At 44.8% G+C, this 16,128-nt stretch overlaps 1 protein-coding gene across 1 annotated transcript; it reads right to left on the reverse strand.

The window, feature by feature from the left end:
• Positions 1-544: 544 nt before the first annotated feature.
• Positions 545-16,128, reverse strand: hyal4 (hyaluronidase 4). Its single transcript, XM_070973188.1, has 4 exons — positions 15,984-16,128; positions 6,674-7,663; positions 4,281-4,370; positions 545-3,603 (listed from the first exon to the last, which is right to left on the reverse strand). Exons 2-4 carry the CDS (start codon positions 7,628-7,630, stop codon positions 3,103-3,105), a joined length of 1,548 nt encoding a protein of 515 aa, XP_070829289.1. The 5' UTR covers positions 7,631-7,663; positions 15,984-16,128; the 3' UTR covers positions 545-3,102.

Consider the following 16,128-nt stretch of genomic DNA (forward strand, 5'->3'; position numbering starts at 1 on the left):
GTGGCTCATAAGTTCAGCCTGTACTCAGTGTCCAGCGATGGTGTCTCTGTTCAGTGTAATGGGACCTGGTGGAGCCGTCTTCTGGCCTCCGTCTCTCTTAATTCTGCTGCTGATTGGATAAGAAGCGTTTTATCCAATTAGATCTCCTTTGAAAGAGTCTTCAAACACTTCAGGAGCAAATTTTATGGCGAGATGAAACTTCGGATGTGATATTTTTCACGTGTCATCGTCTGTTACAAAGTAGAGGACGTAATCTCTCCGTCCACACCTCTTCCTCTTTTCAGTCCTTAGAATTTGGACAAAAACCAGCTGGTAGATGATTCAGGTTTCCTGGTTTGTTACTATGGAAGTAAAAACATGAGTGAGTGACTTTCAGGTTTAGTTGAAGATGTTTTAGGGATGCTTTCCATCTGTTTTACAAAGAAGACTGAAAGTCTGCAGCCGTGCTGGCGCCATCGTACGTGCAGAGCTTTTCCAACATGGCTGCCAGCAGCTCCCCTGAAATCCTCCTTTTCTGTGCACAGAGGAGAAGAAACGCAGGCGTACTGAAGAAAACTCTTTATTTGCAGTGCAATTACATTCAAATGACACTTTTCATGTGTTGCATAGTTCTTGTTTCATACATGCTTTACAATCTTGAGAGAAAACAGTAAGTGCAGGAGTCAGTTTCTGCATCATGACGAGTGACGTGAAACCCTTCAGATCTTCACCTGAAAGCTTGTTTGAGATGAACGTTCTGGTTCGGTTTAAACCAGGATCAGTGTTATGGAGACTTGTGACGGATGCTACATGTTTAGCTTCCTGTAAAGGAGAAAGTTACAGAAACTCGACCTTCAGACCATCAGACTTCAGGCTTCAGGTCCACCTCTGCTCTGGATTTTCACTGGGAGGAACTCAAAGGTGTTCAGAGAGTCAGTGTAAGGACACAAGTGGGAACGGACCTGCTCTCAGTGGCATAAATCGATTTAAAGACGCATTTGAAATATTTCAGCTGGAGCGGAAAAAGTCTTCCAAACTACGTATCAACACAACATCTGTCTCTGCCATCGAAAACGGCCGATATGAGCCCTGTCTGAGCATTGTCTTCCAAAATGATTGAAAATGATTCATTTTCGATTTCATGCTTGAGGTTTGGCAAAGTTCAGGTAAAGAAAACTTCTTGGTTAAGGTGAAAGAAAGACTGCAGTCATGGTTAATGTGTACACTCAGCCATCCACCGTGTCCAGCAGGACTTCGGCACCAAACTGGACTGAACTTTGGTCTGCAATGCGCCTCCACAACATGAGTCCAGTACGATTAGCTCTGATAGCGTTTCACTTTGGAGGGGAACGACGGAACGATCTGAACTGAAAACCACCAGTTTTGGTCAGACACAGAAGAACCACAGAGAGCCACTGAGTCATGTTTTCAGACACAGTATGTGTCGGCTGTTACACCCGTTCAGTGTTTCGTCATGCCGACAGTCACGTCCATCAGCTGCAGAGACAGAGACATGACTGCCTGGTCCACCATCTCATCAAAAGCTGAAAACATTTGATGTGATTCCTCTGAGCTGACATAAGGAACATCGTTACCGCAGTGCCGTTGCTCGGGTCTCTTGGGGCTCCAAGCAAGAAATCCCCCACCCCACCCCACCCCACCCGTGCACGCCACAAAAATTTGGTTTTTGCACACATAAATGCACAATTTCTGGGACATTTGAGATGAATACTGAAAAAATAGATTAGTGGTTCTCAAAGTGAGGTCCAGGGACCAACAGAGGTCCCTGAAAGCCCAGGCCTATCAGTAATGTTGTTGTAAATAAGTGGCCGGGCCCCCCTAGTGACCGGGGGCTCCAAGCAACTGCCTGGCTTGCCTGTCAGCATGCCCCGCCCCTGCATTACCATGCAAACACTGAGAAGCAAACCCAATCATCTGTACTTATACTGATATCCATGTAGAAATACTTTGAAACCAATAGCACCTACAACATGTGCATCCAAACAGGCTCAAATATGGCGCTTCCTGGCAAGCTGAGTATAATGTAAGTAACAGTACAAAAATATACACTTTGTGTGTAATGTCAAGTAAGATACCAGCTTATTGTTGAGATAAAAAAAACAAGTTTCAGCCATTAGACATAAACTAATGGCAATTCCCATGTCTTCATAAACACCACTGACTGAGAGTCCAACGCTAGTGATTATTTTCCTACATGTGGCTGTGTGGCAGCATTAGCACCCTTTGGTTTCCACTGGAAGCTTTAAAAATAACATCCCTCTGAGGGATCCTCGGCTCTGCAGGGGCGCTGCATGGCATCACGTCAAACCTCCACTTTGCCGATGGTCAGTCAGTCCAACAGTGTCGACATTTACTAATTAACATTCCTGGAAGATGTGATGCAGTTGTTGGCAAGTGAAGCAGTGCAGAGTGTTGCAGAAGTCAAATACAGTTCGCCTCTATCGCAATTTACCAAACCTTTGTCTGCCGCCACCAAACCTCTGTGTCCGGTAAAGTGCCAACATCAGGAGGGAGTGTGTTACTTTCAACAGAGCATCTGTCAGAGGAAGAAGGCTGCTTCATTTCACATTGATCGCCGTTCCTCCTCCACTCAGCAGCGACCTCGATCAGTGTGTTGATCAGCTGAAGTTCCTGTAACAGCTGAGAGCGATGCAAAACATGCCCGTCCACAAACATTCATGGTTCCCAGAGGACCCGCCCTGCTGGTGACATTTGAGGTTTTCAGTTAAACGTCTCACCTACTGTTAGATACATTTCCATGAAATTTTGCTCAAATATTTAAGACCACTTCTGGATAAACTGGAGTCACTTTGGGATCCCCTGATTTTTCTCTCCAGCGCCACCATCAGGTCAAAATTCCGATGTATTCAATTCTTTGGTTTATGATCAAATACCTGCAAACTACGATTCAGTGGTCTGAAACCAGGTCAAAATGATAAATCCACTAAATCCAGTCATACTAAACAACATTTAGTCTTTAAAAGAGGGTGAAACAGTAACATCCTGCCTTCACATCCATCCAAAGTCCAGTCTGTCTCCATTCAAAGACGTCAACATCTGTACACAGCTGTGCTGACCGGTAACACCTGCTTTTCTCATACGTCATACGACCGTCGTTACTAACAATAAGTTCAACAGGAGCATCAGCAGCATCAGGTGAAGGCTGCAGGTGGTCAGCGGTGCCACGCTCTCCCCTCCCTCCCACCGTTCACCCTGCTCGCCCTCCCATGCTGTCCACTGCTTCTTCTTTTTGTCCTCCTCCTCGTCCCCCCAAGGCCCGTCGTCCTCCCTCACTTCGTTGATGCTGTCGCAGCGCTCGCCCTCGTGGCCTTCGTAGCAGTGGCAGCGAAACCTCTCAGTCAGCAGCTGCAGCTCGTGCTGCGAGTGCCACCCGGTGACGGCAAAGTCTCCGTCGACGGTGAGCCGGATGTGGTAGCTTTCGGCACTCAGGTGGAGGTAATGGGGGGCGAGGGGGTCCCGGCGGACACAGCGGCCGTTCCCCTGGCACAGGGAGTCGCTGCAGACCTCGGCAGCTTTCGTCACATTGGTGATGTACTGGCCCAGGCGGTGGTTCAGGAAGGCTTTCACCTTGGTACAGTTATGCTGTGGAAACAAAACGACACAGATCAGTCATGTTGGGCTTTGGTGGCTCGTGGAGGCCTGAATGCATCACAACACTGACATATTTAACAGTGCCAAATGAGCAAACAGCGAAGGGAACGGTTGTTTTAGTAGAGGCTCAGATGCTTCAACATCTGCAAGAAGATGCTGCAGATGTTCTACCGGTCTATAGCAGCCAGTCTTTGATGGAGCGTGAGGCCGAGAGATGCTAACAAGCTCTACAAGCTAGCTGGAAAGGCGGGTTCAGCAATTGGCAGAGAGAGAGAAGAAGATTCTGTCCAAGGTGGTCTCCCAGCTCCTCCAAGACATGACGTATACCCCTTAACTTTATATCGCATTTAACAGATATTCTCAAAAAAAAAAGGCAGCTGCAGATTCACAAAGGCTGTGCAAAGATGTGCATATAGAGAGAGAGAGAGAGAGAGAGAGAGAGAGAGAGAGAGAGAGAGAGAGAGAGAGAGAGAGAGAGAGAGACCACATGATGTCAGCTTTCTATTGTCTGACTATATTTACTGCTGTGGTTTTGTGGAGTCCAAAATGAGAAGAAGCTTGAGGAGAAATTCACATGAGAGTCCACAGACAGACTTTATCTGTCTCAAATTACACAAATAAGAAGAACGTAAGAGACAGTAAAGATTTTGGGGGCGAAGGACACCCACCCTGGACGAGGTCAGGTTCAGGTCCCCCCAGATGACGAATCCTGCAGCCCCCAGAGCAGCACTCTCCCCGATGGTGTGGATCAAGTCTTTCTGCAGGAAACACACATGTGCAGGCATCATCACACAGTCTGCCTCCGTCATTAACAGACATGATCATCTGACACGCTTCAGCCACAGCTGAAACATTCAACAAGACGCGAACATGAAGGAAACGCTCAGTTGAGAAGTGGAAGTACAAGAAGTTAAATTACCAGACAAAACAAAAATGAGCTGCTTTTGAATCTTTTCTATCACACAGCATTCAGTACATAATCATCATTTTCAATGAATCTGCAGGCCAGAAGGCGAAGGAGGCCAAAGCATTGCAGGTCTGCATCCAGTGACTCTGAGCTGCTTTTATGCGGATCTCCACTAGATGGCAGCAGTCAATAAATTCCGAAAGTAAAATCCTTCAGTCAGCAAACAGCCCATGATGTGAAGAGAAGTACATCTTTATGTCAGAGATGTTGCATGTTGTAGTATCTTTGATCAACATTTAGAGAAGCTAGATTAGTTTGATACGGAGCTTCTGAAGCTTCATAACACTCCTACAACTGAAAAGACGACCGCGATGGACATCAACTAAGGTACTTGTACTTTATATGAGTATATCCAATTTATAACTATATATTTAGCAATAATTATTAATTAATCTGTATTAAATGAAATGTTCCAGTCGGCACAATGAGAATTTCCACCTTCGGTACTTCAAGTATATTGTGATTCCAATACTTTTGCACTTTTGAGTGAGTAAAATTTTAAATACAGGACTCTTGCTTGTAACAGAGTTACAGAGATGGCAGAAATTTTACGTTTGGGAGTCACTTCACTGTCTTATTTTAAAGGAACGGCCTCTATTACAGGTTGAGACTTTCTCTTTGTGTTCTTCGAGCCTCATCTCATTTGCACTGTGTGACACTCGCAATTAAAAATCAGAATAATACAACAAAACCTGATTTCTTACAACTTGGATGGCGTTTGGATGTTTATCTTGTAGTTTCCGGCATTACAAACTCTCGCCTGTCATTGTAAAGGTGGAGGGGGTGGGCAGAGTGACGCTGCAGGTTAATCAATGCTGCCATGACTTCACTTAATATTGAGTTAAACTTCCCTGTCGACCTTTCTTTACCTGCAGCAGGTGGATAGATGTGAGCATGTTGTCAATACTGTACCAAATCTAAGTTGACTTTTGCTTCAGTTGTGATGTTAATTGCAATTAGTGTATTAATGTGCTAACATCATCATGTTGGTCGTGTGTGTGTTGTTGGCTGAAGCTAAAATGATGATAAGTTGACAGAGAAGTTGAAGTGATGCAGGAAACTGGTATTTTGTACTCGTGACACAGTTGTTGGACTGTTGCAGTCATCCTTTACTGACAGGTCGTCACCTGCTCTTCACCTCTCGGTCGCTCGTGCCGGTGATGCCGCGTAGACTTTGGAGTATGAACCTTGAATGCAGGGCTGCATGACTCTCAACAGAATGGGAATCAGTTTTTTCACTCAGAGCTGAGGTGAGGCCATTCGTTGGGACATCATTGAAATGAAAACATATTCATTGCATTCCTTTTTGTCTTTGTGCAGACAAAAGAAACAAAATGATTGTTACTGGTAAAGGACACACGATACGTGTTTTAGTCAACGGACAAGTCAAATCCCAGACGCGGAAGTTGTAATTTTAAGTCACAGTGAAACAAGAATCGGAGCGTCTTCAATAATGTGAGTGAAGTCGGCGCAATTCAGAAAGTCAGATCCTTTGGATTTGACTGGGTCGCTTCAAAGTGGGTGTGGGTCAACTGTTACCACGTAAAAACAATTAAAGTGAATCTGGGTACAGAGTTGAATGACACTCTGGAGGAGTGACTGCATGTTTCTGCAAGGGATGTTTCCACCTTACGTCAGAGTTATCACAATCAGCAATGTTTTCACTATTATTACGAGTGAAACTAGTTGGGCTGATGTTGTCTGTGGCTGTGGTTGAACTGCACAAAGCGATCAGAACCACATGTGCTTTAATGTTGATGTGCTTTTTAGGAACCTAGAAAAACAATCCATATAAGTGTTTTCTGATCCATTACCGCTATGATTTGGATGACTAAAGCCACTGTTGGTTAAGATCTGGGAAAGGATTTTGGTCGTGGTTCAGGTTCCTCATTCAACATAATGTAACTATAATGAGCTACAGGACTTGGACAACGTACAGAAACACGTCGCTCAGGAAGTGAACTGTTTTGTTGCATGCCAATAATGGTGAAGGTAGAAAGTAACCATCCAACCAGAACTGAGTATGCAGATCAGGTGCTTAACACTGAATTCACAGTAAAAGTACTACATAGTTGTGGTAAACTGTGTTCTTACTGTGGTGAGGAAGGCCATTGCCTCATCTCGGTAGCCCAGCCTCAGGTACACGTAGGTGGGGAGGTCGTACTCCTTGGAGGTAAGCGAGGCGACGCGGAGTGACTCGCGGACTCTGTGCTGGGAGAAGTGCAGGTTGCTGATGCTGTTGGTGTGAGTTTTCCTGATGGCCACAGAGGGGAAGACCGCGGTGCTGCTGTTCCACAGCCACATCAGCTCATCGTTCCTCAGCCTCTCCAGCAGGGGGCAGAAACCCGTGTAGTTCTGCTCATGAAGGTTGTAGTTGTGGCAATCAGGGTAGAGGTAGAAACCCCAGAGGGTGTTGGGGCGAAGGCGTATCCCCAGCTGGATAGTCCTCTGCATGAACGCCTTGGCGCTCTTCTCAAAGCGCCGCTTTGCTAGCTCCTCCACCTGCGCCTCCGTCACGTTGACGTACGCCTTGGCAGTCAGCTCCCTCGACTTGCGCCGGTAGATGTCTTTCTTGTGCCAGTTACGGCTCCATTGAGGCCGCCAGAGCTCCCAGTCAATGACGGCCAGGCCGCGGAAGTCCTCTGCAGGGATGAAGTGGTTGATGTCTTGGTAGGCCTTGAACAGATGCAGGTCCAGGCTGCAGTTCTGCGGCAGGCCGCCGTGCACAGCCACGCCCTGTGGCGTGTAGTGTGGGTAGTAGCCCAGCCGGTTGGCGTAAAAGATGGTGACGTTCTGGCCTGTCCATTTAGCACGTGGGCTCCCGTAGATGTGGAACAGGCGTTCGACGTTGGTGGTGATGTTGTACTTGATGGTGCACATGTCCAGCGGGGCGTTCCAGGCAGCGATGAAGGGCTTCCGGCCAATCAAGGGCAGCCTGGCAGGTTTCTGACCAAAGGCGGCGTGGAGCAGCAGGAGCAGCCAAGAGCAAATAAGGGCGACAGGTACAATGTGGTGGGAGGAGGATGCCCCGCCCACTGGCACTACAGGCATCCTGGGGTTCAAAAGGTGCAGCTGTCAATCATCCTGCAGAGAGAGAGAGAGAAATGGTGATATATTTCAGCTGTTTCAGACATGTGGGAAGACCTAGCGCGAGACAACAGACAGCATGTCCATTTTCCATGTTTAAGCAAACTCCTGAAATTTTATCAGTTTGAGAAATGATGACACACCAGGTCATGTTGAAGACATGACAATTTTTACAGTAGAAGAAGAAGAGTCTGGAACAATAATGTCAATGTGTATCTGACAAATATTTTATGTCAGCCTTTATCCCATCTTCACTTTTCCCAGCACATCTACTGACCGGACAGATTACCATGAAACATCATGAGATGGACACACAGTCCAAGGACTGCAGAGAACAGTTCCGATTGGTTGGAAATCTTCCTCCATCAGGACAAAATACTTACACGTAATATATAAAAATAAACTATGAAATGTGAGGCATTTGAGGGGCAGTGTTAAGGCTTCGAGCTCTTTAAAGAAAGTCTTAAGACAAGAATTCAGTTTACGGGCGAACACTGAGGAATGGGATGTTTGACGTATACCACGCGGGCTGCCGCTGGTCGACACTGTGGCGTCATGTCTCCTGCAGAGATGCTGTCAGCCAGACAGAATGAGCAGCACAGGCTCTAAACTCAAAGCCTTTAATGACAGCATGAAGTGTTTCAGCCCATCTGCAGAAGTCTCTTCAACTTCGTTCGACCTTTGACTGTCTTTATACTGGTCCCGTTCATTGAGTTTATGGAAGTCACAGCTGGGTGAGCTCAACAGCTCCTCTGAATTTACTCCAAACCGGTCATCCACGGCTTCTGTCATATAAATAAACATCTGTTTAACTATTCTCTCTGTTTGTGAGTGTTTGAGTGTTTGAGTTGCAGCACACTAGAGGATCATGAAAGCTTCAACATTTGCTTTTACATCTGATTTTATGAGCCAATAGTTTTTCCATGTTTGAGTCTGTGAGAACATCTGGGATGTATCCGGCATGCTGACGTCCTGCAAAGCCTCGTGTAAGAAAGTAAATCCTCATTTATTTTGCTGCTGTTGAAATTTTGTTCAAAATTCCTGAGAGATCCCAATTCTTTTCAGAGAATCCAGAGTTACAAGACAGATATTTCCTGACCACATTCCTGCTCCCCAGCTGATGGACCCTTTAGATTTTAATGACACCATGACCCTTCCAGCTGTGCCACCTTCAGGACCAAATTTACATTCTCAGCAACCTCGTTCCAGAAGTCTGCGCAATAAATCTGCTGTTGTACTCCTTGATTAACTTGTCAGAGAAACAATCCAAAGCATTGCATTTTCATCTCCCGACTGTTGTTCTGCTCAGACGCATAAATAGTTCTAGACCCATTTCCATTGCACCCAGAGGTCAGAGGTCACAGGAAGTCAGTTGACACCCAGGCACTGGAATGAGGACTTCAATTGGACAGACCGCTGCTTCTTTCTTGTCCACATCTCGTCCTCCTTTGACCAGAGCTGAAGCCTCAGGCCATAATGACAGGCTTCCCTGCCAAGCGTCTCAGTGTTTGCTGTGTCTCTGTGTCCCGTATACAGCCGGCTGAACCAGACATCCAGTCAGAGAGCAGACAGACCATTCAGATGCCTGAATTCTGGCAGTTCAGTCTAGTGTTTTTCTGTGTTGTTCAGTGAAATCTGAAGGTTTAATTATGATCCTATCTGCCATGTGCATGCACCTGAACACCAGGTTTTAACCTCTCTGGTTGACTTTACTGAAGTTTTATGAAATAATCTTATTTGTTGTAACATTCAAAAATAACTGCATAACATCTAATAGTTTGACCCTTTGGTCATTAAACCATTTACTTTTATCACAAACTTGTTCACACCTTTGTCACCAAACTGCATCTGCTAACTATTAAATATAATCTTAAACATTAATATTATGTAATCAAATATGTAGAATTTCACACTATTCTGAACTAAAGGAAAGAAAGTGCTCTCCTTTGTTAGCAGGACCCTAAAACTTAACATAGCATATGAAAGCACCAGCATGTCACTTCAACAACAGTGTGAATGCTAACACATTAGCATGACGCCTACCGTCTAATGATTATTTTCATGATCGATTAATCTGGAGATTATTGTCTCCATAATCTAACAATGTGCAAAAGCATTAATGGCAGAGCTTTCGATCATCAACGACCATATATGCTAGGATGTTAGCATACAATCAACTGTCTTAAACAAAATAAAGTTTTGGAGCCTACTCTCGTTTAACACTGTGGGTGCTAAAACGTTAGCATAAGGTAATCATTAATTAAAGTGTATTGAAAGTGTTTCTCTTATAAAGATATAAGATAGCATGTTAGCATGGAAAGTAGTCACTTATGAATCGTTAAAGCGTAGGATCGCAGAACGTCTCATGTCATGTACCTGTTGATCCTTAAGCGACAATCCACATCAACGACCACCTGAGTTCAAATCCACCCTTCGCGACACACACCAACATTTTGAAAAATGTCAATATAAGGAAAAAAGTATTCTTCTAAACTGTGATGTCAAACTGCCAGACATTTAGGCATTTTTCAGAGGCTACAAAGCTGTTTGGTTTTGTTGTAATAACAGTGTCATTACAACTTAATCCAGTTGAACAAAGATCATACTGCGTTTGGCACTCAGCAGTTCAGTCTGAAGCTAGCAGCACTTTATCATCTGTAGCTCATTGTGACAACAGTACAGATGAAAATCGACACATCTGCAGCATTTATTTTTCAAAAAGTTTTAGTTTCATGTTCATTTAAACATGTATTCTGTAGTATTCTTTAGAAGTCCTGCCAAGCATTACAAATTCGTTCTTTTCGAATCAAAATATTTTCTTTTCTTTGTGTCCCTGCCAGTTTTTGCCCGTAGGTTTGGAAATAATTTGACGGCTCCTTTTTCAAAGCCAACTGTACTGCAGCGCTGCAGTAAACGTATGGATGGATGGATGGATAATGGCTCTCAGCGCAAGCAGAAATCACTTCCATGTGAAGTCTGGCAGAAAGCAGATCTTTCAGATTTTTGTCTTCAAGCTTGAAATCCTGATCCTGGTTGGTCAACGTCAAGGTGAGACAGATCTCTGTCCTCTGTGGTTACCATCATGGAACGCTGTTTATGTAATAATATCTCTCAACATGCAAGACATGTGTGAGTTATCATGATCAGCTAGATGTTACCACACTGTTAATATCAAACCGTGTGCCCTTAAATGTTGTTGTGTTGGTGGTGTGTGTTGCACCCAACAGGCTGCTTACACCAGATCTGTTTCAGATGCATTTCTGAGTTGACCGTCTCGTGGAAATCTGTTAACAGAACATATCTATATCTTTTCTTCAGGACATGCATATGTACATGCACAGTTCTTTACGTAGTGCAGCTGACGCAAAAGCTTGTAGGTGGCCTGTGAAGATAGCTGAATCGATTAAAATGGAAGCATATCTGTTACGCAGGAGGATGACAGAAGATTTTAATGTTGTGCTATCTTGACCAGGTCTCCCTTGCTCTTAATCTCAAGGGACTTCCTGGTTAAATAAAAGTTAAAAACACAAATGAAGTGCGTCCAGTGTAGACAGCTAGTTTTCAGTTTGAATTAATCTGTCAACACCAGATTAATTTCTCATAAAAGTGACGTCTACAAATTGCTTGATTTATCTGACCAAAAGTCCAAAACCGCAGGCGGACTGAAACAGTAAATCCATTGTCAAAGTCGTGGCAGATTAATTTTCTGTCTGACCGACCGATCGTCTCAGCTCCGACCACAAGAGGTTTCTCGTGAGGAAAACCTTGGTCGTCAAAGTGCTCGAACAAATGACACCAATGCTGTGTGAGTTTCATGTGAGGACGGTCTCCTGGTGAGGATTCAAAGTGAGGCTCAAACTGGTCAGATCAAAGGAGCCTGAGTTCATCACAGGCACAAATACCTGCCGTGAAACCACCGCCTGGGTCCACCTCAGAGGCTGACCTGGATCGAGCCTAAATGCCTGCTGGTCGACTCGAGAGCAGCCTCAGATTAAACGTATTGGAGTTCATGTTTAAAGTTTGGCTTTGCGTCAAAGTGATTTTTTTATCCAGAGGAGTTTGGAGCCACGGGACAGTCTGGCATCGATTAAGATAAGAGTTTGTTGATGTCTGTGGTTCTTGTGGAATGGCTCCACTCATTCAACAAAAACAAGAAAGAGACTCTCTAATTTTCAGTGTCTCTGTTGGAAAATTGGGGTGAATTGGAGCCATGGTTGCCAGTGTCTGACGTTTCTCAGCAGCGTCCCTGAACCGGATCGCAAAGGGCAAAGGTCAAGAGGAAGTTACACTGGATGACCGATAAGTTCATGATTTCTTATCTGTGTTTTCACACGAGGACTGAAGCAACGCCAGCTTTTATCTTTGGTCTCAGTGCGCTGCCGTACGACCTCAACAACTTCAGCAACCCGAGGAGCTCATTTCTCTGCAGCTGCTCCTGGATCATGAGTTAATTTCATGCCCAAAGAAAGCACATTGAGCTCAGAAGTAAATGAAGCACAGTCTGATGGAGGCACTTCTGAGGGGATGGAAAGGCGAGAACGCTCTGAGCACATTCAGAGATGCCAGGAGAGCAAGAAGCATGTCCTCAGTTTGATGTTTGGGAATCCAGCCGAACCTCCGATGGAGGGCCGAGGAGCAGGAGCCAGATTAGCAGATTCCCTCGTATACGCCATCTGCCATGAAAATATGTTCCAACCCCAACCTGTCGTCACCAAGTCACAATACTACTCACTCTGAGTCTCATTCTGACTGCTTTGAACGCCATGACAGCACTGAACGTTTCATGCTGCTGTCTGTAAATTAGCAGAACTCTCGAGCTGTACATACAAATCATGAGTGGATACCATGCTGTCAACTCTATAGGAATTCACTGTTGTTAGTTTATTTCATCAAACATGGAGAATTCCCTGCAGCATTGTTCCAAATCATTCCAATTTACAGCAAACACTCTAAGTCGGCCCAAGTCCATCCCTGTTTCTTCGTCTTACCACGTTAGCTAAAATCAGCATGTAACAAAGAATGACCATGAAATGGTCCTAATGAAGCAGACGCATAAAGAAACCATAGAAGAACAATGGTGCTCTTTGTTCGGTTATAGAGCGTGACCTCACAGCATAAAGCACAACATCAGATCTTTTCCACTTTAAACGAAACTTATTAAACAGGCTCCATTAACAAGACTCAGGCTTCGTGCAGGACATGTAGAACACATGACAGATAAAAGATCTGTGGCTGCAACTAATTGTATATAAACCAATCCTTTGTGGTATTGAATAATCGATAGAATAATATTAAGTCATTCCATAAGATGTCACGTCCATCACAAGCTCCGTAAGTTCAAGGTGACATCCTCAAATGTCTTGTTTTAGATATAAGACGAAGGAGAGCAGCAGATCCTCACTTTGGAGAAGCTCCAACCAGAGACAATTAGCGTTTTGATGCCATCATTTATAAAATAAGCGATTGATTAGAATTAAAATTGTTGTAGTCTTGTTCTGGCCAGTGGATAATCACGTCAGTCGATGGCCTCAGCATGGTAACGACACAGATTCAGTGTTGTGTTTTACCCTGAAAGGTGTGGGAAGCGATTCTGGATAAAAGCTGTTGATTGTTGAGTCTCATTTCCAGGTCGTCCAATACCGACGCTTTGGGTCCAGTTTCCAGGTCATCGCTTAACAAAGGTTTTGGTTGGCGACCGGACCCAAAGCGTCAGTATTTGACGACCTGGAAATGAGACTCCCCAATCAGCTCTCTCTTTTCCTACTGAAGCTTTAACAGTCTGCAGTCCTACAGGCAACATCCTGGTGATTCAGTGAATCTTAGGTCATGGGGGTCATTAAAATCCAAAGGGTTCATCCTCTGGGGAGCAGGATTGGGACATTTATCACACCTCACTTTGAATTTTCCTGGGTATTTTGTCCCATTGGTGTTATGAAGTGTCAGAACACTCGTGCCTGTTTATTTCTACGTAGGCTGATACACTAACAGCACTGCTGATGGAGAAAAGCCGCAATTGCTTTTTTATCCAAAGCAACGTACATATGAATTCACACGCCGATGGCACAGTATCGGAGGCAGTTTTGGGGTTCAGTATCTTGCCCAAGGATGCTTGGTATCAAACCACCGACCTCCTGATAGGTAGATGACTGTTCTACCTCTTATCTTGCTGCCCTTATCACATTCCTAGTCAGGATCAGGACATCATGACTTTCAATGTGTGTTGCATTTTGTCACCAAAATCATTAGGATTCGTCCTCTTGTCACCCTGAATTGTTGCTCTTGACCAAAGTTCTGGATGAACCAAATGACTGACAGTATCGTCAGCAGGATCCTCTGCTAGCTAACAAAAAGAAAAAGTCCTGGATTTCATCTTCATACCATGAAAACATCATATCTGAGGACAGTTCAGCTGTCCTGCAGGAGCTTTGATTTCAGCCTAATGAGCATGTTAAAGACTTTATACAACAGTTAATCCCGTCACATCATGGCTTCATCATACAGCTTAGCCCATGTAATACTTCAGCTGAAAATCAACCATGAATATCCAAACTGGACTGTAGCTCGTCATCTCCATCATGTCCGTAACGTGACTCCGCAGCAGGACTTTCCACAGTGACACGAAGCTGGTCGAACCATGTTAACCAGAGCAAAGGGAACCCGAATGTGGTCATGATTCACGTTCCTCACACGAGAGCCTGAAAACAAAAGCTGGAGAACAAGAACCACCAGGGCTGAAATCTTTCCACTCAGCGGAGCCAGAGCTAATGACAGCGCCTGGTGAGCACCGAGGCTCCAGGAGTTGTTCTGCCAGGGCGAAGGCGATTGGTGAGGTTACGGTGGATTTGTCAGATGGAGAAAACAGATGGATGATCTCAGAGGAAGAGAGGAGACAGAGATGATGGAGATGAACATCATGAAAGGGAGGCAGGAAAACTTCTTTCTATGCCGAATCTGGCGTTTTTCAAAGGGAGCTACGTGACCTTGACTGCCTTTGTTTATTCATCCTGTTGGTTAGTTTGGCCGCCGTTGAGGATGGAGAGGTCACGTGACGCAGTGACGTCACTTTAAAGGAGGACGATGGAGAAAGATCTTTTATCAGCGGAGACAATGAAATGTTTCATCGAAGAGTTTTCAAGCATGTTATTATAAGATTTTCATCTTTGACGTCAAAAAGATTTTCAGCTGTGAGTGCTGCTGCTCCGACAATGCCGGATGTATGGACAGATTCCAAAATCAGTATTTGAGAGTCATTAAAAACAAACTGAGATGGTGATCTGGCTCAAGAGTCAATCAATGAGTTATTGAAAGGGCTCAGAGACTAAAGCTGGTTAACAGTTATTGACAAATATTGATATGTTGCTTGTTTTCATAAATTCAGGCACTTTTGTGGCATTTTATACTATTTTGTAACGTTTCTTGTTCCCTATAGGGATCATTAAAGTGCGACCAAAATGACCACAGTGCTCCACTCTGACGTCTTCTTATCATGTAAAGTGATGATCAACTATAAAACCTGATCTGATTCTCCATATTTGTATAAGACGTTGTGATAAATCTCTTTAATGGAAGACTTTCTCCTCGCATCAGTCACCAGAATCCCTGAACGAAGCACCTGAGGCATCCTTCAGATTAACTGCACGGCTTAATGCACAATCCCATCAGCCAATCAAGACTCCCAGCTTCAGCTTTTGATCTTTAACCCCAGACATGTTAACCCTGTGACTGTCTGTGGAGGGCAGACTGGAAAACAACACGCTCCCATAAACAGAGCAGAACTTTTTATAGCCGACCGATGAACTTTGATCCAGCTGCTCTCGCTGACGCTCCTCGAAAACCGTGACCTCCCGTGTTGTCGGCTTTGCTGACTGTTTACTGCAAGTCATTATGAGTCAGAGCATCTGCTAAATGACTGAAACTCCACCTAAATGGGACCTTTCATGTCTCCATTAGCAGGACGTTCGTCCTTGTTGGGTGAAAACGCCACTCAGCGGCTTCAAAACGTGCTGCTGTGTGTCTGATTTCTAAATTAGAGAAACTTTCTCTACTGTGAGGGTATTGTTCGCAGTCAGCCAACATTCCTGGCATGACAGGGCGCTCCCCCCTCCTTCCCCTTCCTGCATCACCCAAAACAGACGCTCAAACCATGTTGTAACACCCAGGGTTACCGCCTCCCTCAGGGTTTAAAAATACACTTTATTTTCCTCTTTGTGCAGCAAAACAAAAGCTGCTCAGAAGTCAAACTTGAATTTTTCGGCCTGATAAAAATGAGAGAAATAAGCTAAGCGGAGAAACTCTGTACCTGAGTTCAACAGCTCACCTGTAGATGCTGCACACCGACCAATAATTAGCAGTGTGGGGGAGGTGGGGGTCTCTTCTTCGGGGTCACCGCAGGGGTCATGGCGGCCCTCTGCGCCGTACGTCCGAAAGGTTTGCGTTCATTCCTTCTGTCAGTCTGAAACACA

This window comes from Chaetodon trifascialis, chromosome 10, assembly GCF_039877785.1.
Source record: "Chaetodon trifascialis isolate fChaTrf1 chromosome 10, fChaTrf1.hap1, whole genome shotgun sequence".
NCBI classification, from domain to species: domain Eukaryota; kingdom Metazoa; phylum Chordata; class Actinopteri; order Chaetodontiformes; family Chaetodontidae; genus Chaetodon; species Chaetodon trifascialis.